We start from the raw sequence: 26,162 nt of genomic DNA on the forward strand, positions 1-26,162 counted from the left end.
TCTTGCCATTAGTATATGACATCATTTACTTTATTTATTAATTAGTGTTGACATACATTTTAAGTCTTTTCAGGCAATCATACCTCAGTTTTTCTTTAAGCTACTGTATATTTTAATATGCATATGCCTATAATGAACAAGGCACTAAATTTTAAATAAATTAATTAAAATAACTGAAAATCAATTATTAAAAGCTGTTGAATTGGCTACTTGCTGAATATAAATATACTTGCAAATTTTTCAAAACTAATTTGATTCATTTATTCTGTTTCTGTTCTTTCTTGGGTTTTTCCCATGATATATATTTGTTTTTCAGTTTGCTCCAACATAACTATTCACTATAATATAAGAACAGAACATTAATTCCTTGTATTAAAAGTTTGAATGCAAATCTCCAATAAAAATGAATACATTAATAATCTATTGTGTATACTTTTTCTTAACCATAACAAGCAAAGAAGAAAACTATTGTGAATCAAGCTAAAACTCTGGTGCAGCACAAAACATTTCACTAGATCAAGGAACTATGATACTTAAGAATAAAATCTTACCACCAAGTGCTTTCCATTGAAAAAACAAGTATCAACAAACCCATGAGTGATAGTGCGGAGAAAATAAATAAAATGCTACAGCTCCCATTTGTAGCCTGTTGATCAAAGCTTTTGAACACTCTCCAAGTAGCATTAGCTTTATTGCTATATACCCTATCCTTGTGAAATGGAAGGTCTTCACTTCTAGCATGTCTCCAATCAGATGCCAATGAAATGCAGCCAAGAATAGTGACACAGTTTTTTTTAAAAAAAACTGAAAATCCTGTTACTCGCCTCTTAGAGTAATGAATCAACATGAGCATAACTGCCTTACCTGGGAAGAGTGAGCATCTGAGTATCAGCCGCTAAACCTTGCACTTTTCAGTGCATCTTGAAAAAGTGCATTTATTTTTTTAAATAGTCATTACTCTCCTATCGCACCCTGTCAAATTTGTTCAGTTAATTAATTCAGGTTAGTGCTGCCTGACTTCAACTGACCCTAGATTGTTCACAACAAATTTACTCATGCACATACTTATGTAAAGCAGATCTGAGAGTTGATGTGTGATAACCCTTTTAGATTCCACTTTATATTCCATGATGTACTCCCAGAGTTAAAAGTCATATAACTTTTTGAATTGTGAATTAACTCCAACCAATCCATGAACAAGCTAGCTAACTTAAATGCTGTCAGAGAACAAATAAAACCAAATAAAAATTCTAAAAGATCATCCTGGAGAACCTTTATGTCTCTTAATCTTCATCTTGTTACGTATCGGTTAGCATGGCAGGAACACAACCTCCAATTGTATATACATGCAACTACAGAACATAAAGAAAGGGCAGAATATGTCTGATAATTTTTTTTAAAAGTTTGCAAGTATATTTGTATTAGGTAAAGCATCTTCAAGTATTACTTATTTTGGCTAAAACTCCTTGCTATTATTGTGTAATGTAAATGTAAATATAAATATAATACACAAATACATGTATCACTTATGATTGCATATATTTCAAATATTAAAAATAGAATTTTAACAAGTTAATATACTGTTGTTTATATTAATCTTTGCAAATGTTTGCATTTTAAATCTATAACTTTTCTCGAGGGCCAAGCTCATTTCTGTTTCTGTTGTTCCTGGAAAAATATAACAGTGACAAATAGACTAGTAACCACTGAAAAAAGGAGCTGGTAAAGTATTAAAAGGTACAACTGGATTACAGTAAGTACAGTACAGTAGTTTTATTGGAGTACAGTAATTTTACTGTGTTAATATTTGGATTTAATTTTATAAATGTATATTTAATTTTAAATTTGTATCTCTGTACATGCGCTTTATATATATACCGTATATACTCGAGTATAAGCCGACCCGAGTATAAGCCGAGGCACCAATTTTTGCCACAAAAACCTGGGAAAACGTATTGACCTGAGTATAAGCCGAGGTTAGAAAATGCAGTGGCTACTGGTAACTTATAAAAATGGAAAACAATAAAATTACATTAATTGAGACATGTTTTAGAATATTTATTTTAAAGAAAACCAGTAAACTAGCTCTGTAAATTTAAAAGAGGGTAAACAAATGAACAATATTAACAATAAATTAAAAAGTAAAAAAAGTAGCTCGATCAGCAACAAAGCTAAAACCTAAGAGTTAAAATCCTTCAAAACTGGATTCCTTCTCATCATTAATTGGATTTACATTATTGTTCTGTTTTTATATATGCTGTGAGCCACCCTGAGTCCTAGATTCAAAAAGTTATAAACAAACAAACAAACAAATAAATAAGTGTATCCAAAGAAGAGCTTCAGCATTAGCTGCTGTGAGGTTATCAGCATAGAAAACCAGATAGATAGATAGATAGATAGATAGATAGATAGATAGATAGATAGATAGATAGATAGATAGATAGATAGATAGATAGATAGAAAAATAGATAGATAGATAGATAGATAGAAATAGATACAGATAGATAGATAGATAGATAGATAGATAGATAGATAGACAGATAGATATAGATAGAAAGATAGATAGACAGACAGACAGACAGATAGAAAAATAGATAGATAGATAGATAGATAGATAGAAAAATAGATAGATAGAAAAATAGATAGATAGACAGATAGAAAAAGAATTCCTGTCTAGCTCTGCCTCATAACACATTATTAGATCCTATCCAAGCAAGGACAGCAACTACCACAAAATACCATTTTTTAAACAGTTTAAATCCTTTCAAAGGAGGGGGAGGAGAATCTGACAGCAGGGGGCCTTTTTAATCCAACTAAGGGCAATGCAGAGAGAGCAGGGAATAGTTACTGTAAACCTGTTGACAAATACACACAGGGAGTAAAAAAAAAAAGCCTCTGGGTTTCAGCAAGAGGTAGCTGGCTTTTTTCATGGTGGGGGGGAGAGGGGGCATGCGCGCGCACACACACACACACACACACACACACACACACACACACATGACCTCACCGGCTTCCCTTTGCTTTTTTCCCCTCTCGGTTGGAGCAAATGGCTGCCTCCTTTGCTTGAGCCAGGGAGAGGAACTACGGCGTGCGAGAGGGGACAAAAGCTGGTGCCTCCTCGCTCTGGCTCAAGCAATGGCGCCCTCGTGTGGTGACTTTGTCAATGACCCGAGTATAAGCCGAGGTTGTGTTTTTCAGCCCATTTTTTGGGCTGAAAAACTCGGCTTATACTCGAGTATATACGGTATATATAATATGTCTATATTTATAGCTATATAGCTGTCTATTATCATCTATTATCTATTACAATTTTAGTTTGTTTTTTAAAAAATGAATTTCTTCCATCTTCCCAAGATAGATAAAGTTAGTGTTACAATAAGTCTCTCTGTGTTACAGGACCTGGCCTTCCTTGTTAATATTTCTAAATCTCAAAGTCATCTTCTTTACAACCTTCAAGATTAGGCTCATCAGACACTCCAATACAACCCTTAATTCAATTTACCCTATTATTTCCCAAACATACCAACATTTTTGCATTATCACCATATAAAAAGCTCTATTATCATTTTTATGTATATTTTCCACTCCAGCCTGTATAATTTTGAATGCTTAGTGAATGCAAGCAGATCGGGTGATGTGCATTTGTGTAATGGGGAGAGGGTAGTCAACACCTTATATTAAGGTATGCATAATCATTAGGTAGTTTCTTTTCCTCTGGCAAAATGGGCCAAAGATATTTAATTGGTCAAAAATGGTATAAAGTCTTTCAGGGGGATGTAGCACTTTTGAAATTGCTAAGATCACAGAACCATCAAACAGTTTGTTGCAAATAGTCAACAGGGTCACAAGAATCATGTTGAGAAAAAAAGACGCATATTAACTGCCAAAGATTTTGAGAAGAATCAAATATGAAGCTAACAGGAACCCATTATCCTCCAGTGCTCATATTCTAGAACTGCAACCTACCTGGAGTGGCCAAAAATAAAAGGTTTTCAGTGCTCAGAGACATGGCCAAGATAAGGAAGGCTGAAACCCAACCACCCATGGATAGGACACATAAGTTGAAACAGCAAGACTGGGCCAAGGAATATTTGAAGACAGATTTTTCAAAGATTTTTTTTGGTCTGGTGACATGAAAGTGACTCTTGATGGACCAGATGGATGGGCCTGTGGTTGGATCAGTAACAGACACAGAGCTTTGCTTTGACACAGACACCAGCTAGGTGGAAGTGGAATACTGGTATGGGCTTATTAAAGATGAGCTAGTTGGACCTTTTGGATTAAAAAATCAACTCTCAAACCTACTGCTAGTTTTTAGAAGGCACTTTCTTCAAGCAGAGATATAGGAAAAAAGTCTGCATCTTTCAAGAAGACCATTGTTTTTACACAGGACAATGCTCCACTGCATGTATTGAAGTACAGTATAATACCTCGTCTTACGAACTTAATTGGTTCCAGGACGAGGTTCGTAAGGTGAAAAGTTGGTAAGATGAAACAATGTTTCCCATAGGAATCAATGGAAAAGCGAATAATGTGTGCAAGCCCAAAACTCACCCCTTTTGCCCATTACTGCTGGCATTTGGATCCTTGTTTTGGGGGAGGGGGCGGTGAGGGGGTGGATGTGACATTCCCGGGGCTGCTGCTTCTTCTGAAAGGGAAACCGCCGCTGCCACTATCCTCTTGTCCTGGCAAGAGGGATGGAATCCTCCGAGATGTGGCAGCCCTACCCTTTGGGAGGGCGGGGCTGGAGAAGAGGGGCGGCTGCGAAGGGGCTGGCTCGGCAAAAGCGCTCCCAGCAAAGGGGCTGTGAGAGGGTTTTCTCTGAGCGCTTTGGGAACACCTGCCCCGTCCCTCTCGCAGCCCCTTCACTGGAGCGCTTTCGTCCAGGGCTGTCAGCGAAGGGGCTGCAGGAGAGACAGGGCAGGTGTTCCCAAAGCACTCGGAGAAAGCGCTCTCGCAGCCGCTTCACTGGGAGCGCTTTCACTGAGTACTTTGGGAACGCCCGCCCCGCCCCTCTCACAGCCCTTTCTCTGGGAGTGCTTTCGTCCTGGGCTGTCAGCAAAAGGTCTGCAAGAGAGGTGGGGCGGGCGTTCCGTAAGCACTCAGAGAAAGCGCTCCCAGCGAAGCGGCTGCAAGAGCACTTTCTCAGAGTGCTTTGGGAACGCCTGCCCCGCTCTCCTGCAGCCCCTTCACTGACAGCCCTGGATGAAAGCACTCCCAGTGAAGGGGCTGTGAGAGGGGCGGGGCGGGCATTCCAGAAGCGCTCGGAGAAAGCGCTCCCAGTGAAGCGGCTGCAAGAGCTATTTCTCCGAGCGTGGAATCCCGGGGGGCGGGGGGGGGCTGTAATCAAATGGAAAGTCATGGCGGTGACATCACGAGGCAGGGAAATCCCTGTGGCAGTCAGAGAGCGCATGCGCAGTGCAAGAGCCCACGTTCTCGGGGTCAGGTTCGTAAAATGAAAATGGTTCTTAAGACAAGGCAAACAAATCATTAATAACGGTCCCTTGTTCTGGCTCTGTGAGCCCAATCTTGGGTACTGGTGACGAGTGTAAATCTGGCCCTGGACTCAGGTTGCTGCTGCTTAATGCCAGGTCGGTGGTAAATAAAGCTCTCCTCATCCGGGATTTGATCCTGGATGAGGAGGCCGACCTGGCATGTATTACTGAAACCTGGCTGGGCCCAGAGGGAGGTGTTCCTCTCTCTGAAATTTGCCCAGCTGGGTTTCAGATATGGCATCAACCTCGACCAGGGAAGGGGGGGGAGGAGTGGCTATTATAGCCAGGGAGAGCCTTTGCCTACGTAGACTCATTGCTCCGGAAATTGCGGGTTGCGAGTCTCTCTTGATGAAGTTGGACTTAGCGGTTCAGGTGGGCTTATTTCTCACGTACCTGCCTCCCAGCTGCGTGTCAAAAGCCCTGCCTGTGCTACTCGAGGAGGTAGCCGGATTGGCGGTGGAGTTCCCCGGACTCATTGTCCTGGGGGACTTCAATCTGCCATCACCCGGCGAAACCTCAGGGTTGGCACAGGAGTTCATGGCCACCATGACAGCCGTGGACCTGACTCAAGTAGTTCAGGGTCCGACTCACGAGGGAGGGCACGCACCTGACATGGTATTTCTTCCCGAGCAATTGAGTAATGGTCTGAGACTAAGGGGCTTAGAAGCATTGCCTTTGTCATGGTCAGACCATTTTCTACTACGGCTTGACTTCCTGGCTCCAATCCTTCCCCACAGGGAGGCGGAACTAATTAAGATGTTCCGCCCCAGATACCTGATGGACCCAGAAGGCTTTCAGACGGCGCTTGGGGTTATTCCAGAGGCACTCGTCCACAGTTCGGCGGAGTCTCTTGCGGAGGCCTGGAACAGGGCTGCGGCGGAGGCTCTTGACCGGATTGCACCTTTGCGACCTCTCCGTGGCGCTAGACCCCGTAGAGCCCCATGGTTCAACAAGGAGCTCCAGGAATTGAAACGCCAAAAGAGACGTCTAGAGAAGCGATGGAGGAAGAGTAGGTCTGAATCTGATCGAACACTTGTAAGAGCTTTTATTAAGACTTACAAAGTGGCGCTCAAGGCGGCAAGATGCGCGTACCATGCCGCCTTGATTGCATCAGCGGAATCTCGCCCGGCCGCTCTGTTTAGGGTGACCCGCTCCCTTCTTAACCAGGGGGGAGTTGGGGAGCCCTTGCAGAGCAGTGCCGATAAAGTCGCTCAGATCCGGGCTGATCTCGACTCCAATTGGAAAACAGAGTCGACTGACAACGAGTCAGTCGAGGTGACACGTACTTGTCCACCTGTCTGGGAAGAGTTGATCTGGTGACACCTGATGAAGTGGACAAGGCCATTGGAGCTGTGAGTTCCGCCACCTGTTTACTGGATCCGTGTCCCTCCTGGTTGGTCTCGGCCAGCAGGGAGGTGACACGGAGCTGGGTCCAGGAGATTACCAACGCTTCCTTGGGGAGGGGAGTTTTTCCAACACTCTATAAAGAAGCGCTCGTGCGCCCCCTCCTCAAGAAGCCTTCCCTGGACCCAGCCGTACTTAATAACTATCGTCCAGTCTCCAACCTTCCCTTTATGGGGAAGGTTGTTGAGAAGGTGGTGGCACTCCAGCTCCAACGGTCCTTGGAAGAAGCCAATTATCTAGGTCCCCAGCAGTTGGGTTTCAGGCCCGGTTACAGCACGGAAACTGCTTTGGTCGCGTTGATGGATGATCTCTGGCGGGCCCGGGACAGGGGTTTATCCTCTGTCCTGGTGCTCCTTGACCTCTCAGCGGCTTTCGATCTGCCCGTCCATTACCCTGGGGGGGGGGAATTATTGACCCCCTCAGAGAGGGTCCGCAACTTGGGCGTCCTCCTCGATCCACAGCTCACATTAGAGAACCATCTTTCAGCTGTGGCGACGGGGGCGTTTGCCCAGGTTCGCCTGGTGCACCAGTTGCGGCCCTATTTGGACTGGGACTCATTGCTCACAGTCACTCATGCCCTCATCACCTCGAGGTTCGACTACTGTAATGCTCTCTACATGGGGCTACCTTTGAAAAGTGTTCGGAAACTTCAGATTGTGCAGAATGCAGCTGCGAGAGCAGTCATGGGTTTACCTAGGTATGCCCATGTTTCACCATCACTCCGCAGTCTGCATTGGCTGCCGATCAATTTCCGATCACAATTCAAAGTGTTGGTTATGACCTTTAAAGCCCTTCATGGCACTGGACCAGAATATCTCCGAGACCGCCTCCTGCCGCACGAATCCCAGCGACTGATTAGGTCCCACAGAGTGGGCCTTCTCCGGGTCCCGTCAACTAAACAATGTCGGTTGGCGGGCCCCAGGGGAAGAGCCTTCTCTGTGGCGGCACTGACTCTCTGGAACCAACTCCCCCCAGAGATTAGAACTGCCCCTACTCTTCCTGCCTTCCGTAAACTCCTTAAAACCCACCTTTGCCGTCAGGCATGGGGGAATTGAAACACCTCCCCTGGGCATGTTCAATTTATATATGGTATGCTTGTGTGTGTGTGTGTTAGTATATGGGGTTCTTTTAAATCTTTAAACATTTTAAAGTTATTTGGATTATTTATGATTTGTTCTATCGTGTTGTGAGCCGCCCCGAGTCTTCGGAGAGGGGCGGCATACAAATCTAAATAATAAATAAATAAATAAATAAATAAATTAACCCCGGGTTCATATCACGAAAAGTTTGTATGAAGGGGCATTCGTAAGACGAGGTATCACTGTAGTCCACTGTGTGGCTAGCCAGTAAAGGCCTTAAAAATGTCAGAATAGTGACATGGCCCCCTTCTTCACCTCTACTGACAATATGTGGGCCCTTATTAATTGAGAGATTTATGCTGAAGGAAAACTGCACATCTCTGAACAGCGTTCTAGGAGGCTGTGGTTGCTGCTACACAAAAAATTGATGGTCAACAGATCAAGAAACTGATAGAGTGTCTGAATGGAAGACCTATGACTATTATTGAAAAGAAGGGTGGCTATATTGGTCAATGTTTTTTTTTAAATGTCAGAAATGTTTATCTGTACACTTCAAGTTATTTGTTATTCTTACAGATGCAAATAAATGAGTGAGGTGGTCAAATTTTCATTTTTCATTCAGTTGCATTCTAATTCTGCATACTAATAGTTGCCCAATAACTGTACACACAGAGATATTCTCCTAAGAAAGCCAAAACCCCATTTTTACTTTCTTAAATATTCAGTTGAGGCTTATTAACATTTTGGATTGACCAAGAGCACTATAGTTGTTAAATAATAAAATTAATCCTAATAGTTGTGCACAAAGTATATGTATGAATTAAGAATGTTTGTTTATTTTCCTTTCTTTTCCCATAACTAAAAATCAATTAATAAAAGGTGCATGAGTGTATTTCAGTTCAGATTGGCTGTGATGCCGTGCCTTAGGCTTCTGATTTCTCAAAATAATCTAATGATTATATTAAAAAGATTTTTCATTATAAGATCTCAGGTGCAGACAATGAAGTAATCATCATCAAGATCCAGTCTACTATGAAACAAGTAATAAAATTTAAACCTAATAAATTATGTGAGCTGGGGAGTCCGTAATACAAGACATTTATTTATTCCTAAAAGTCAGTAAGAGACTCAAACTGGCAAATGTTAGATCACTGACAGGATCCTTTGGGGGTTAAGAAATATTGCTTCCAAGCTGTTAGATCAACAAAATAAGTTCTTCTATTAATGTTCCATTTCAAAGGAACACAGATGTTCCTTTCAACAGACAACACACAACAGAGCATGACTGAAGTTCAGGAACACAGTCCATATTAATCATTGAAAACAGAAATAAAATGAGCAAGAATGAACTTTCACAGCTGGTGATCAATGGCTGCAGTATTTTTTCACCTAGCTGATTGTTCTCATAGCATCCTATAGCTTCAACAATCTTTACACTATATACACTTGCCAGCAAGTAAACCTTGCAATGTGTCCTCAAACTGCAAATATGAGTCTATAATCGGAATAAAAGCTACTGTGAAACTGCAAACTTCACCTATGAGGAGAAACCCCTGTGAAAAGGAAGGCCTGATCCGCTTTTTCAACGAGAAGAAACAATCTTCAAAAAAATTAGCTTCTCATTCTTGTAAAGAACAACAGTCTGACTTAACTATTATATGGGGGAAAAAGAACTCAGCATTATGTTTTTGACTAGGGATAAAACTGATAAGTTGCATTGCCATGTGAATAGTTATGTTTTTTTAATTGTTCCACTTTAAATTTGTAAACCTTTAGGCCGTAATTTTATTTTAAAATACATGTTTAACTGCTAAGGAGTATAAGGAGAGTTCTTCAATTTTTTTCATATTTTAGGTTTGTGAACATTAAGGAACACAAATGGGCTTAAAATTGTAATTGTATTATTTTTGAAAAATCTCAGTGAAAACATCAAATAGCACTATAGCAGATTTTCAAAAACCAAGATAGACTGACTGGCCATCTCCATTCTATACCATTTTGATTTCTACTTAGTATATTTTAGCTTCACTGGACCCTTATTTTATTAGGAGGCCAGAAATCGTGCCTTCTGGTTCCTTTCAACACCCCCCTCCCCCTAAACTGTGCTATCTTGGTAAAGATTTCTTTCTTGCTGTTTACTCTGTTTCAGCCACAATCTTATTGGTACTCTTTTCACACAGAAGACACAATGCTTTTCAAAAAAAGACCTGCTTTAAAAGCTTTTAAAAATCATTTAAGCAAAAAGCATTTTCTATGCAGAAGAATTTTATTTCCCTCTCCTTCAATGTGTATGGCAGCATAACCATCCCAAATTGTCATTAGTAATTCTCATAATATCTTCAAAATAATTTTTGTAGAAATATGGAGGATTGCGAATGAGAAGAAAAATCTACATGTTTCAGTCGTATCACAAAATTATTATTCTGAATATAGATAAATAAGATTAGCAATTTGTAGGACTATTATATGACATAGTGTGATGGTTTTGTTTATTACTTGTGAAAATAAACATACAGACCTCAGTGTTGAATATGCCCTGCCACACATACACACACAACCATTTAAAGAGACTCACCTTAGTCCATGGATGTGCTTTAATTTGAGGAAATTTAAATTCTGTATAGTTGGGATTCATTTCTCTAATTTGTTCTCTTGTGGGAGTTCCAAGGACCTGGAAAATAAAAAAATGATGAACTATTAAACATTACTTCAAGAAAAGGATCATTACCCTTAACATACAGTAAATTTACTGCAAAAAATACAAACGTGTAGCTCTCAATACAGCATGGTATACATTTGTGCAATATCAGAATTTTTCAGCTTTTAGAAGACAAACATAAGCAATTTCTAACACTGGAGACTAGACAGAACTAAAGTTTGTAGTGAATGTAGAAAATGCACAATGAACAACTAATTAGCTGAGACCTATAAAATGGCCTAAGACATTTTAAATATTGAAGGAAACTTTTGAAAAAATGGAATCAAAAGTTGGTATCCACGATGGCAATAGTGATATTTGGTTATATGGATAGACTGAATCTAATAGAGGTCTTGGAAGAAATGGCAGATGAGGAACAACTTTATTCAACAAGGCATTGAAAATTAATCTACAAATGATAGATTACAAGAATATGGGGGGGAAATCAGGACATACAAATCACAAACGAACTTTCTGCTGACAAGTTTTACATCAAAAATGTTGCTTTATGGATTGTCTAACGATAAGATAGAAACATAGAAGATTGATGGCAGAAAAAGACCTCATGGTCCATCTACCTGGCCCATCTACTGGTATGTCGGCTTCTACCAGTACCAACAATGACTTTTTTTTCCCAACAACAAAGCCAGAAAGGTGGCTTCATTCTAGGCAGTTTATAAAGTCTGATCTAGACAAAGAAGAAGAACTGAACTTTGGCTGTAAAGAGCCAGAAGGCTAAAATGAGGTGTTTGAGAAAAAGTGATCATGGGTGCTGTATGCAACATGGAGGGGCCAATATGCTGCCATAAATCAAATGGATAAATTCTCAAAACACTTTAATGATGAAACTTCAAAAGACTGTTCTGGTCATTGCAGCTGAAAACAAACTTAAGATTAGTGGGCGCTGCACCTAGTTATGTAAAGTAAGGACAAAGGGAAGGATTTCCTCGATCTCCAAATCTATTATCTCTAGAAGATTCCAAAGGCTCTAAGTAGGTACATAACCTCTTTACATATGAATCATGATCACACAATAGAAACACTGTAAATGTAGGCAGGGCCGCCATCAGGAATTTTGGGGCCCCATACAGCCTAAGTGTCTGGGCCCCCCCTCCCTTCTTCCTTCCTTCCTTCCTTCCCTTTTTCTCTTTTGGTTTTTTTTCCCTTCCTTCCTTCCTTCCTTCCTCTTTCTTTCTTTCTTCTTTTTATTTCTTTCCTTTTTTCTCTTCTTTTTCTTTTCCCTCCCTCCTCCCTCCCTCCCTCCCTCCCTCCCTCCTTCCTTCCTTCCCTTTTAAATTTTCAAACTGTCTTCTTCATATTCCTGGCTGAGGAATTCTGAAAGCTGCAGTCAACTGTCTTCAGCCATTGTCCAGCCCTGTGCTATGGACCCCTCCCTCCACCCCCTGAAGAGGCCGGGGGCTTCTTTCCAAAGCCAGTGGCAGTGATGCCAGAACCCCCTTCCATGGGGATGGGAGCGGGGGGGGGGGCTCCACTGGTCTCCCTCAACAAGACCTTCCGCAACACATCAGCCCTGCTGGGCAGGCCTCTTAGCCCCACCAAAGAAATGGGGGTTAAGGAAGACCCCACCCCCCACCTTGCCCCAAACACTGGCACTCTGCATAACCCATGCGGGGGCTTTGGCTTCCCCTCTGCAGAACAGAAGCTGGGGACCTCTCCCTCCACATACACTGGATCCCTATGGCCCATCCGAGGGCTGGCAAAATAGGTGTGCCCCCCCACCTGCTTTTCTATCTCTCTCTCTCTCTTTCTCTCCCTCTCTTTTTGTCTCTCTTTCTCTCTCTACTTTTCTTTCTTTTTCTCTTTTTCTCTCCCTTTCTCTCTCTTTTTCTCTTTTTATCTCCCTTTCTCTCCCTTTCTCTTTATATCTTTCTCTTTTTTCTCTCTCCCAACCTCTCTCTTTCTCTTTCTATCTCTTTCTCTCCCTCCCTCTCTCTTTCACTTTCTCTTTCTCTTTCTCTCCCTCCCCCTCTCTCTTTCTCTTCCTCTTTTTATCTCTCTTTCTCTCTTTTTTCTCTTTTATCTCCCTTTCTCTCTTTCTCTCTCTCTTTCTCTCCCCCTCTCTTTGTCTCTTTCTATCTCTTTCTCTCCCTCCCTCTATCTTTCTCTTTTTATCTCTCTCTTTCTCTTTCTTTCTTTCTTTCTCTCTCTCTCCCCCTTCTCTCTGAAGTGGGGAGGGCCGGGTTGGCACCAAGGGAGCTCGAGACGGGGTGCAAAAGCAAACTACTCTGCTGGCCCAGGCCCACATCGGAAGGAAGGAAGGAATGGTAAAAGGGGCGATCAAGAGAGGAATGGGTGAATGAATGGACGGAGGGTGGGAAGGAAGGAAGGAAAGAGGGAAGGGACAGGAACAGAGGAAGGGTGCAAAGAAAGCAAGGAAAGGTGTGAAAGGGGAGAGTAAGAGAAGAAGGAGTGAAAGAAGGGAATGAGGGAGGAAACAAGGGAGGAAGGAGAAGGAAAGCAAGAAATGGAGGGAGGGAAGGAAGGAAGGAAGGAAGGAAGGAAGGAAAGAAAGAAAGAAAGAAAGAAAGAGGGAAGGGACAGGAACAGAGGAAGGAAGCAAGGAAACTTATGAAAGGGGAGAGTAAGAGAGGAAGGACTGAAGGAAGGGAGGGGGGGAAGAAGGTAGGAAGGAGAAAGAAAAGAAGAAATAGAGGAAGGGAAGGTAAAAGAGAGAAAGAAAAAGAGCAAGAAAGAAAGCAAGAAAGAGAGAAAGAATGAAAGAGAAATAAAAATAGAGAGGGGGAATGAAAGAAATGGAAGGAGGGAAGGAAGGAGAGAAAGCAAGAGAAAGAAAGAAAGCAAGAGAAAGAAAAAAGAATGAAAGAGCAAGAGAGAAAGAGAAAGAAAGAAAGAAAGAAAGGCAACTTCAAAGAAAGGCTCACTGAGCATCTCTCACTCTCTCTCTCTTTCTATCCCTCTTTCTTTCTCTCTCTTCCTTTCTATCTCTCCTCTTCCTTTCTCTCTCCTCTCTCTCTCCCTCTCTTTCTACCCTCCTTTCTCTTCCTTCCTTCCTTCTCTCCCTCCCTCCCCTCCCTCCCTCCTTCCTTCCTCTCCATTTCTCTTTCCCTCCCTCTCTTTCCCTTTTCTTTCTTTTGGTCCACTTCTCTCTCTCTCCGCTTCTCCACTTGCCTCCCCCTCGCGCCTCGCCCTTCCCACCCGGCCACCCGCGCGCGCTTACCAGCAGCAGGAATTCAAGTAAGCCCAAAAGAAGCCATTGGCTCCGGGCGGCGTTCATGGCCCCCCCAAACCCCCAGCCCAGCTGGAGCTCCCTCTCGCCGCCGCCATCTCCCTGCGACTGCCTGCGGCCGCTGCAGCCCCCCCCCCCCCACCGGGCCACAAAGGACATTTGCCGCCGACGCCAGTGAAGCTTCAGCTGGGCGGGGCGCTGCCGGTACTTCCCTCCTGGGGCTCCCGCTCGCAGCTGTCCCCCGGCTTCTGCTCGATGCCGCGGTTTTCGGCGCTGTCCTGCTGTGCCCCAAAGACGGAAGGCGGGAAAAAGGCGAGAAGAATGGAGCTCTCCTTCCTGCCTTCCGTCTTTGGGGCCCAGCAGGACAGCGCCGAAAACCGTGGCATCGAGCAGGAGCCAGGGGACAGCTGCGAGCGGGAGCTCAGTGCAAGGAGCCGCTGACTGCGGGCCCCAATTTGCCCGGGGCCCGGTAGCGCGCTCCCTGTAGTACCCGTCTATCGGCGGCCCTGAATGTAGGTAAGAAATGGTAACCAGGTTACAATAAATTTATCCTTAGTTTAAGGAATTTTCAAACTTTTACTTTTTGTTGATGTTTAATTCTTTTGTTTGCTTTTTTGTTGCTTTTTTGGCTTGAGCAATCTTTTAGAATATGGAAAATTTTTGAAAATAAGTTAAGACACCACAATTGCAGTTGGTTATCTCCACAATATCTGCTCCTTATTTAAAAGGTATCACATTTAGTTTTAACTAGAAAGAAAAATTTAGGAAAGTTTGTTTTGTATTTTAAAATGATGTTCAGATAATAAAAAACCCTCTTACCTTAATTATTTCCACCAACTGATCTACACCACTATCTCCTGGGAAAATTGGCTGCCCTAATAATAATTCTGCCAACACACAACCTGCTGACCAAACATCTAGAGAGGGAAAGAAAAAGAAAACATAGGGGACCATAACAAGGATTGCATATCCAATGCAGCTATATCTACATCACAATCCTAAGCAAAGTTCTACACAAGGAAGATGATTACTATAATATAAATATAATACATTTATACAATATGTTTATTATATTACTATAATATAATGATCATTATTAAAATGATTTATACAATATATAAATCAAATATTTTTCACTTTTTAAGTTCATTCTGTTAGAGAAGGAATAAGCAATCTGGAGACCATGAGTATATGCAGCATTCAGGGCTTTACTGTACTCATATAAGGAATAAGAAAATTCAAAAATAAAATAGTATGTAGATAATGAAGGGAATAGTAATAAGTAGAAACTTGTTAATTATATAGACATTTGTTTTATTGTGATATCTGTGTGTGTGTGTGTGTATTATGCTGCTTTTAAAGTATTTTCCTTTTAAACATTTAATTGTTAAGCATTTGTAATACATATGCTTGCTTAAAAACATATACAGTGATACCTCGTGTCTTAAAAACCCTTCGTCATACAAACTTTTCGAGATACAAACCTGGGGTTTAAGATTTTTTTGCCTCTTCTTCCAAACTATTTTCACCTTACAAACCCAAGCTGCCGCCACTTGGATGCCCCGCCTCCAGACTTCTGTTGCCAGCGAAGCGCCCGTTTTTGCACTGCTGGGATTCCCCTGAGGCTCCCCTCCATGGGAAACACCACCTCCGGACTTCCGTGTTTTTGCGATGCTGCAGGGGAATCCCAGCAGCGCAAAAACGGGTGCTTTGCTGGCAACGGAAGTCCGGAAGTGGGGTTTCCCAGCGAGGGGAGCCTCAGGGAAATCGCAGCATCACAAAAACACGGAAGCCCGGAGGTGGGGTTTCCCATGGAGGACAGCCTCAGGGAAATCCCAGCAGCGCAAAAACGGGCGCTTCAGCTGGCAAACGGGGTGAGTTTTGGGCTTGCATGCATTAATCGCTGCTGGGATTCCCCTGCAGCATCACAAAAACATGGAAGTCTGGAGGTGGGGTTTCCCATGGAGGAGAGCCTCAGGGGAATCCCAGCAGCGCAAAAATGGGCGCTTCAGCTGGCAAAAGGGGTGAGTTTTGGGCTTGCACGCATTAATCGCTTTTCCATTGATTCCTATGGGAAACATTGTTTCATCTTACAAACTTTTCACCTTACCAACCTCGTCCCGGAACCAATTAAGTTCATAAGACGAGGTATCACTGTACCTGCAATCAATTGCATCAGTCCTGCATTAAGATCTAAATCCTTCATAAAATCCTTTTCCTTCTTCTATAAATGCCACCCCATTTCCTCCAAGAATTGGCAGGAATCTTTATTTCAAACTACCAAAGCAATCCATACACCTTTTGTGCTGTTAATTGGGAACCCCAGTGGCCAATTAGGAAGACAAAAAGAAGGAAAAGATAACAAAAGATAAACACTGCCAAGAAAATAATTTGTTATAGGAAGATGTATATCTAAGTTAGGGTATATGACTGAGTTTTACAATGTAGTTAGACTAGAGTAATTAGAATACTACAAACAAATGTTTTTCCCATTCGCAGAGCTGGGGTGGGCATGGCCTGCATGTAATGCATCCAGCCTGTCAGTTTGACACCCCTGCTCTAGAGAGTGATAGTGGATCATATAAAAGAGGAAAAAGGGAAATTATCAACTGAAAGGATTTCCTCTATTTTCTTTCATTCGTTAACTAGAAGAAATATGTTTAGGTAATGATGCATGTAATCTTTTGTCCTCCATTCCAATACACTGATCACTTCAGTTTACAAATAATAAAAGAAACAAATACATACCTATACTAGAAGTATAATCTGTTGCTCCAAAAATTAACTCCGGTGCTCTGTAGTATCGAGAGCAGATGTAAGAGACATTAGGTTCTCCACGAACTAGCTGCTTTGCACTGGAAATGAAATTATAATATGAAGTGTTCAATATACAAAATATATATCCGTATATACTCGAGTATAAGTCGAGTTTTTCAGCACCAAAAATGTGCTGAAAAATCCGACCTCAACTTATACTCGAGTCACTGAGTTAGGGGGAGTGGAGCGGCAAAGAAAGTGCGGGGAAATCTTCCGGCTGCAAAGGTTTTTTCCTCTAACTGCTGCGAGCATGTGCACGCGAGCTCCCCATTCCACTGCCAGCCCACCATTCGCCTCTGGGGTAGGGCGGGTAGGCTAAGTGCTCCACTGTGAGCTTTAAAGAGAAAGGTGGAGAGAGGGCGAGGTGAGACCTTTGGTTTGAGCAGCGCCGCAGGAGTGTGTATATCTTGTGGGGGGGAAACGGCGGTCGTTCCTGTTGCTCAGCTCCTGGATCACCTGGCAGAGGCGCAGTCCATTGGGGGGCGGCGCACCTCACAGCAGTAGCCCTCACCCACAGGCTGCACTGTAATGTATTAAGGCTAAAACTTGCAAAACTTTCCTGCGCTCTGGAGTGGAGTTCTTTCCCTCCCGCAAGCTCCTCTTGATGGAGACCGAGCAACGGGTCGTCCCTCCCTCCCCTACCAGTCAGGCTGGGCACCCCCCTCCCCATCCCCCATGGGAGCTCAGGGCGCAAGCGAAAGGAGCGTTTTCCGCGTGGGACTGGGTGGATCACGCGAAATCCCCTCTTTCCAGAGTGGGGTCCAATACTGAGCCCGAAGTGGAGCTCTGCGCCGAGAGGGGCCATTTGGCTGCTGCAGAAACACCGTTGCTGCTCAGCCAACGGGGAAAGGGGGAGGGACGGCAAAGCCAGCTGCTTCCATCAGATTTGCAAAATGGTGCATTGTATCAGGGATGGGCTCCTAGGGGGTCGGCGAGCTCGGGCCAGCTGCCGCTGTTGCTGGAGCTTTGCTTGGCATTTTCTTGCTTCCAGCACGGAAGCAACGAAATGTCGAGCGAAACAACAGCGGCAGCCAACCCAAGCTCTGTTATGCTGTCCCATGCTGCTGCTTCTCAGACTGCAGCGATGGGACAACTCACTTGCCCTCCCCATCCCTGTGGCCTGAGCTGCTGAGCTCACTTTGATTTGCTCTCTCCACAGAGGCGCTGCTGGCCTGCCCTTCTACTTGTTCTTGGATTGCAGCTGCACGGCCAGAGCTGATGGGGGACTTCACTTTCGACCTGCCCTGCACCAAGGCTCCTGCCAGGTGAAAAATCTTTTGCCAGATAAGCTATGGATCCCACTGAAGAAATTTTAGAGAATACTCAAAATGATTCTTCATTTGCTTTGTAACCTTAAATAAAAATCAGTACAGTATTGACTGTGTAATTTACCTTGGGGGGGGGGGGGAGATGCTAGGAAGAAAGAAGGAAGACAGAAAGACAGACAGAAAAGAAAGAAGAAAAAAGAGAAAGGAAGGAAGGAAGGGTGACAGGGAGGGAGGGAGGACAGACAGAAAGAGAAAGGAAGGAAGGAAGGAAGACAGGGAGGGAGGGAGGGAAGGAAGACAGACAGAAAGAGAAAGAAAGAAAGAAAGAAAGAAAGAAAGAAAGAAAGAAAGAAAGAAAGAAAGAAAGAAAGAAAGACAGATCTATGACCACAATTGAGCCCAAAATTTTGGTTGTTAAGCAAAAGCATTGTTAAGTGAAAATCACCACATTTTACTCAATCCATGACATTTCCTAGCTCTAACAGTGATGTGCAAGCTAGGGAAGTACCGGTACATCTGAAGGTATCTGTAATGTACTAGTTATGGTTAAATGGGTGGCAGAAAGTGGACTCTGTGTTTGTTTTTCTTATCGCAGTAAGTGAGGTTGAATGTACAGTTTCTATAGTAGATAATCTACGGTATATTTTTGTGTGCCTGTGTGTAATATGTATGTATACTAGGCATATATACATAGAATTAAATAGTATATTTTGGATGTTCAGTAATAGTAAATAGAGAGGGAAATTGTATCTCTTTTAGGCAAGGAGAGGCCATGTACCCTAACCACTGTTACCTCTAAGCTGTGCGGGCGGGCGCCCGCGCAACCATCAGGACCCCCCCCCCCCCCGCGCGCACTAACTCATTGACGGCACGCAAAGCCACGCCGTCCCAGATCACGGGGAGGGAGCTCTTCCCTGGCCAGGCGACGGCGAGGCCCTCCCGATGCTCGCCCGTCACCCAGGCCCCACATTGGGTGACGGGCCTAGCCTCAGCTTACTTGGCCCCGGTGCGGCCAAAGCGCGGGGCGGAGTAGGCGGCGACGGCGGCTGCTGCTCCGGGCCCGCCCCCGAGCTGAGCTTCCTTTGGCTTTCTTGGAGGCAAAGCTGCCTCCGGCCCCCTAGCGCCCCTGGCCTATCGCCACTGCTCCCACCCACCCGATCCGTCCCTCTCTCCTCCTCCTCATCCGTGCACCCAGCGAGGAGGCTGCGAGAGCGCTTTCTCGGAGCGCTTCGGGAACACCCTCCCCCCCCACAGCCCCTTCGCTGGGAGCACTTTCATCCCGGGCTGTCAGCGAAGAGACTGCAGGAGAGGCTGGGCAGGTGTTCCTGAAGCTCTCCGAGAAAGCGCTCTCACAGCCACTTCGCTGACAGAGAAAGAGAGCAACAGACAAAGCGAGATAGAAAGGAAGAGAGAGGGAGAGAAAGAGGGGGGGAGAGAAAGAGGGAGAGAACAAGAGAGATAGCGAGAGAGAGAACAAGAGAGAGAAAGAGTGAGAGAGAAAAAGAGTGAGAGAAAGAAAGAGAGAGAGAGAGAGAGAGAGAGAGAAGAGAGGAAGGGAGAGAGACAGCGAAAGCAAGAGGGAGAGAGAAAGAAAGAGAGAGAGAAGAGAGGAAGGGAGAGAGAGAGGAAGAAAGCGAGAGAGAGAGGAAGAAAGCGAGAGAGAGAGAGATAGAAGAGAGGAAGGAAGAGAGAGAAATGATAGAAAAAAGGGGAGAAAAAAGAAATGTTTAGTTTTAATAGTAATAGATTTTGGTTTTGTTTTATTATTATTTTATTACTTGGATTTGTATGCCGCCCCTCTCCGAAGTCTCCGAAGACTTATTAATTTCTATTAATAAAAAGAAGGGATTTCCCCCCCTATTTATTTATTTATTTATTTATTTATTTATACATACATACATACATACATACATACATACATACATACATATTTCTATGCCGCCCAGTCCCAAAGGGACTGCCGCTCAGACACTATACTTTTCCGCCCACACCAAAAAAAAATTAGAGGGAACATTGACCCTAACCCTAACCAGCGGGAGCAGCGGGGGATTGGGGTAAGTACTTGCGTATTTGTTTTGCCTATACCTGCCTTGAGGGACATATACCTGTTTACCCTCTTTTAAACTTGCATAGGTAGTTTACTGGGTTTCTTAGAAATAAATATTCTAAAACATTTAATCTACTGCTGCCTCAATTGATGTAATTTTATTAGCCACTGCATTTTCTACCCTCGACTTATACTAGAGTCAATACATTTTCCCAGTTTTTGTGGTAAAAGTAGGTGCCTCAGCTTATAATTGGGTTGAATTATACTCGAGTATATACGGTAATTTTCAGTAACATAATATGTAAAGGAGTATATGCACTTCCTCTAAAATGTATGCAAATATTTAAGATAAATATCAAAATGCAGATTTATTTAGCATTAATATCATGTTTCCCTGGAAATAAGACCTGGTCTTATTTTGGGGGGATGTCTTATGCATTTACCTTAGGACCACGGTAGTCAGGCCTCCCAAGCCCCGACATCTGTCATGCTGCTGCCTCACTTCTTCTATGGCCATGATCAATCAGCCAGACACCATGTAACAGGTTGTGCTGGTGCCACCGGGGCAAGAGGCAGCACAGCTTGTTGTGCTATTCCACATGGGTGGCTGCACTGGTGCAATGTGCCATATGACCTCGTGCCACAAGTGGCAGCACTGGGATGATGAGTGATGTGATAGCTGGTCAAAAGCAACGGTACCAGTGCGATGCACCATGTGGTGTCCATTTGCGAGCAACCACAGAAGAAATTGCAGCAGTGTGACAGGTTTTGAGACATGGCAGTCCTGGCTGTGGCAGTCCTAAGGTAAGTGGTGCATGGGGTACCTCCACCCCCATACCCCAGCTTGATTTTTATACATGCACCTTGTCCCACCTTGTCCAACCAGATGGTGGGATGAATAGGTGGGGTCTTAATCAAGGTTTATTTTGGGGATAGGGCTTACATTAGGCATACACATAAAAACAAAGCTAGGCCTTATTTTTGGGGTATGTCTTATTTTTAGGAAAGCAAAGTAGATAAACCATTTTATTATTCAATGTTAACAAGCCAGGTACTCTGTTAAGTTAAATTTAGTGCAAAAAGGAAAAATTAAGATGAAATATGTCTGCAGATAACATCAAAAATTTAGAAATATTTTTTTTAAATCTCCATGGATAAAATATAAATTCTAGTACAAAATCTGACACTTCAAATATTAGCAGCACAAATTTATCAGTTTTCCAGGAAATATTTTTAATTGATGCCAAAGGATCAGACATATTTATTTTAAAAGATAAATATATTGTAAAAGGTAAACATAAAGACTCTGCTAAAGATTTATACACTGAATAATCCAATTTAACTTTTTACATTAATCAATGAATAAAATAAACAAAAATGTTATCCTAAGTATATCCTACAAGATTGTATTTCATATTTATAATACATTTTTAAATTCATGGTTTCTTTTGAAGTGTTAAGATTTTTTAAAGGAAAAAATATATTGATTGAATTGACTGAACCAGTTCTATGCCAGCATTGTGACATCACCAGCGGATTGCTACCAGTTCAGCTGAATTGTTCTAAACTGGGAGGAACCCACCTCTAGCTACGTCTTATTCGTTCAAGGGACTTATTTTGGAACTCAGCTACATCTCATTGGAACAGCTGCTGAGTATCATTTTTATATGCTCAAAAGCCCCCACATTCTTGATTTTTGAAAGCAACTTAGCTTCTAAAACATGCAAAGTGGTTTAGAAGTGTCAAAAGATGTAGCTAGATATGATAATTACTTTAAAAATTAAGATTTTAAATAAATATCCACTGCATTACTCTAAATAGTATAAACATCTTTAAATAATTATATATTTCCTGTCCAATTCAATTAGAACCCTATTGAACAAATATTCCAGAATTCCACCTACTATCTTATCTTAGACATTTTAAAGCATTTGACAATAGCATATACATGTTGTTTAATCTGTTATTGGAAATAGATTTTAAATAAAAGTTCATTTATATGATCATTCGGCTATAGCAAAGGACATAAATAGTTATATATGGTGTGTGTGTGTGTGTGTGTGTGTGTGTGTGTGTGTGTGTGTGTGTGTGTGAAAAGTACCCATCCAGTTGGGGAGGCATATGTCAAGGGGCAAGTGACATGGGTTAGGAAAGATACCTGGAAATGCTTGGGAGTGTTCAAGAGGTGATATGCTGGTCAGGGACTTCATTTGAGAGAGATTTAGGTATTGGGTGGGAATGCCCAAAAGGCACCACATAGTTGGGGAAAGCTCATGGGAGTGGTACATATTGGGCAGGATGCACAAGAGATGCTGCATGCTTTGGGAAAGGTACACGGGGTGTGACAGGTCAGGGAAGGTTTTGAGGGGAGTACTATGAGTCAGGAAGGGTATGTGGAGGTGTTCCTTCCTCCCTGTCCCTTCCTTCTTTCCCCCTTCTCCTTCCAGCAGACAGGTAAGTGGCTACTGCTGGGTGGGGGGGAAATTGGGAGGGATTGTAAAACTGGCTGGGAAATTGTGATTGTTGAAAATGAATATTACATTGTTGCAGCAGTAGTCCATAGAACTGAAGTAGGGCCAGGTTTCCCACATTTCAATCCCTTGGAAGTCATGAGTTCTGGATTATTTTATACATTCTGTAAATTAGCCAATTTGTGGTACTTAGTTAAAAACAGTTACCCTCTGATGCATCATTTCACCTAGTTAAAGATCATGACAAGAGTTTTTGTAGTATACAGATCTCACCAACTAATACAAGTCTGCCATTCTGGTTTTGTGCCTTTTGCTGCAAATTCCAATTTCCACATAGACATAAATACAACAGGAATAAATACTATCCCCATTAACTGCAAATAAATTAAGGATATTTGAAGGTTCAGTTGACTCAAAACAAAGTATCTGGAATCCTTTCAAAACCATCTAAAATATATTTATACGATTTAAAAATCAAGTCTTTGTTGCCTAATGTAAAACACAGATACTCTGCTAAGGGGGGTGTTTGCCCAGGTTCGCCTGGTGCACCAGTTGCGGCCCTATCTGGACCGGGACTCATTGCTCACAATCACTCATGCCCTCATCACCTCAAGGTTCGACTACTGTAATGCTCTCTACATGGGGCTACCTTTGAAAAGTGTTCGGAAACTTCAGATCGTGCGGAATGCAGCAGTCATGGGCTGCCCCAGGTATGCCCATGTTACACCATCACTCCGCAGTCTGCATTGGCTGCCGATCAATTTCCGGTCACAATTCAAAGTGTTGGTTATGACCTTTAAAGCCCTTCATGGCACTGGACCAGAATATCTCCGAGACCGCCTCCTGCCGCACGAATCCCAGCGACCGATTAGGTCCCACAGAGTGGGCCTTCTCTGGGTCCCGTCAACTAAACAATATCGGTTGGCGGGCCCCAGGGGAAGAGCCTTCTCTGTGGCAGCACCGACTCTCTGGAACCAACTCCCCCCAGAGATTAGAACTGCCCCTACTCTTCCTGCCTTCCGTAAACTCCTTAAAACCCACCTTTGCCGTCAGGCATGGGGGAATTGAAACACCTCCCCCGGGCATGTACAATTTATACATGGTATGCTTGTGTGTGTGTCTGTTAGTATATGGGGTTCTTTTAAATCTTTAAATATTTTAAAGTTATTTGGATTATTTATGATTTGTTCTATCGTGTTGTGAGCCGCCCCGAGTCTTCGGAGAGGGGCGGCATACAAATCTAAACAATAAATAAATAAATAAATAAATAAATCATTTTGGGGGGGGGGGGAAACCTAGACATTCTAGACACTGACTCCTAAAATAAGCTAGTTTTGAGTACAGCTAACAAAAGATCTGTCCAAAGACAGATATGTCCAAAGATAAAATACAGAAAATAGTATAACGGCAGACTAGATGGATCATGAGGTCTTTTTCTGCCGTCAGTCTACTATGTTTCTAAGATCATTTAAGTCTCCCTACAGAAAATATCATTCTCAAACTTTGGTTAAAAAAAAATTCCTCTAGACATGTAATTAAGATTGGAAAACACATTATCCATTTCAAGTTGGACCTGGATGGCCAATAAATATAAATAAACAAACAAAAAAGGATGATCTAAAATTAAGCATTAATACCACTTTGCTTAAAACAACCCAGACTGTCAACACCAGCAGTTCTATCTCATGAAACAAGACTCGCATGCAACATCTATTTGTATGCCGCCCCTCTCCGAAGACTTGGGGCAGTAGGAATAACTACTGAGACTACAATAATTGTAATTAAAATGGGAACTGGGAAATAATGAAAAGAATCCTGAAAATATTTACCTTCCAAAATCACAAAGTTTTAGAACAGCTGTGTCAGGGTCCAACAAAAGATTCTGTGGTTTTATATCCCGATGACATATTCCAAAGGAATGGATATAGGCTAAACTTCGGAATAACTGATACATATACAACTGTAATATAAAAAACAAATATTATGATAAAAGTTTCCACATTGTCAAATAGAAAATTTTATAAGATTTTTATAATAGTGGAAACACTATTTCCATAAGCATTTTTTCTTCATAACATACACATTTACTCATCTTACATAACATTTTTTTTCACATTTCTTTTGGCACAGAAGGTACAGTTCAGATACAGTTGAACAGGTACAGTTGAACAGGTACAGTTTTTCAGCTGCAACTTCCACTAGTCCTCAACGAGCATAGTTAATTGTAAGGAATGTTACATTAGGGAACTCAAGCAGTTAGATGCATAGAAATTATCTAATTTATCTAATTCATAATAGTTATCTAATTAGCTCCCATCATTACGTTTTTCTCATATTGGCAAAAGTATATTATGTAACACAACCATAGTTGTACAATAGTAAGAACATGTCTTATATTATTCTATTGTATATATATTGTATATTCTATTGTCCTTCATATAAGTCTTTCCTTTGGAAAAAAAGCTAGCTAAAATTACTTGAAATGTAATCCAAAGCAATTTGGAATGTTTTGTTTTCTGTTTGTTGAAATGTTTTCAAACAAAAGCTTAACAGCCACTTTCAAGCATAATGTAGCTTGTACATTAATACTGATCCATTCCAACTCCGGGAGGGAGGGAGGGAGGGAGGGGAGGGAGGGAGGGAGGGAGGGGAGGGAGGGAGGGAGGGAGGGAGGAAGGCAAGTATGATCGGTTGAACACTGGGCAGTTAAATATTAAGTGAGAACTATGCCTAGTCACATAGCAAAGGGGAGTTGTGGAAAGGGAAGTTGGAAGTATCAGAATGTTCTCCGCACAAATAACTTTGTCTCCATTAAAATGTAACTCATGTGTATAAATCACAAAGACCACTATTAAAGGGGAGTTAAAAGTCTAGTAAATAACATAAAAAGCCATTAAACGCCCCCCCCCCCAAAAAAAGACCAAACATCTTTCAGTCCAGGAATAAAGGAGAACATATCCAGATGCAATGAAGCAAGCAAGGATTGAAATATTGGTAAAAGAAAGTTTATAACCATTTATGAATCATGAATATATCTGAAGAACTGCTTGTACCCAATTGTATTAGCTTGGGCCCAGATCTGGAATAGAGATCATGTTGCAGGTCCCATCAGCTAGGGACCAACGTAATGGGACGGAACGGGGGTGGGGGGTGAGGACACTGTTCTGGGAATGGAAATGGACCTGCATGCACAGCTCCATCAATGGTGGCCGTGCATGCGCTGTGCACGTACGCAACGGGATGTGGGTGAGTGATCTGGGAAAGAAGCATCTGACAAATCCCTGTTTTTCTTCTTGCTCCTCTTTCCTCCATCTTGTATTCAGTGAAGGACATAATGCTGGAGGCGGGATTTGGAAGTACCGCCCCAATGTTTAAAATGGCTGCCCCCAGTAATGACCTCCTGGTCAGAAAAGATGGCCGATGCCTGCCACGTGGATCTGCTCAGCTCTTTCATGCCTGTAAGTTTATGCCGCTTGTTCAATGCTTCCCCCCTCTGTGCTCATCCTCCAAACAAACTCAGGCATTATCAGCCGGCACTGGAAGAATTGCTGATAAATGGCTGTGTTTGGGCTCCAGTCACATGTGAGAAGGTGAATTAGGCACCGTGAAGCATCTCGGCGGCTGGTAGTCCCAGCTGGTAGTCCTGGGGTTCAAAGCGACGACAGTCCTGTTTCT

General features: G+C 42.7%; 2 protein-coding genes across 7 annotated transcripts in view; one reads left to right on the top strand and one right to left on the bottom strand.

The window, feature by feature from the left end:
- The window catches only part of CFAP91 (cilia and flagella associated protein 91), a 514,242-nt gene that overhangs the window by 86,516 nt on the left and 401,564 nt on the right, over window positions 1–26,162 (top strand). The gene's annotated exons all lie outside the window — the stretch shown is intronic.
- The window catches only part of GSK3B (glycogen synthase kinase 3 beta), a 125,311-nt gene that overhangs the window by 40,538 nt on the left and 58,611 nt on the right, over window positions 1–26,162 (bottom strand). For all 6 annotated transcript variants that reach the window (XM_070741909.1, XM_070741906.1, XM_070741903.1 and 3 more), the window contains 4 exons: window positions 24,317–24,447; window positions 16,633–16,739; window positions 14,704–14,801; window positions 10,554–10,649 (listed from right to left, as the gene is read on the bottom strand). In XM_070741909.1, the coding sequence (XP_070598010.1) occupies window positions 10,554–10,649; window positions 14,704–14,801; window positions 16,633–16,739; window positions 24,317–24,447 (432 nt within the window). The remainder of the gene's footprint in view (window positions 1–10,553; window positions 10,650–14,703; window positions 14,802–16,632; window positions 16,740–24,316; window positions 24,448–26,162) is intronic.

This window comes from Erythrolamprus reginae, chromosome 2 (genome assembly GCF_031021105.1).
Source record: "Erythrolamprus reginae isolate rEryReg1 chromosome 2, rEryReg1.hap1, whole genome shotgun sequence".
Lineage (NCBI taxonomy): Eukaryota > Metazoa > Chordata > Lepidosauria > Squamata > Dipsadidae > Erythrolamprus > Erythrolamprus reginae.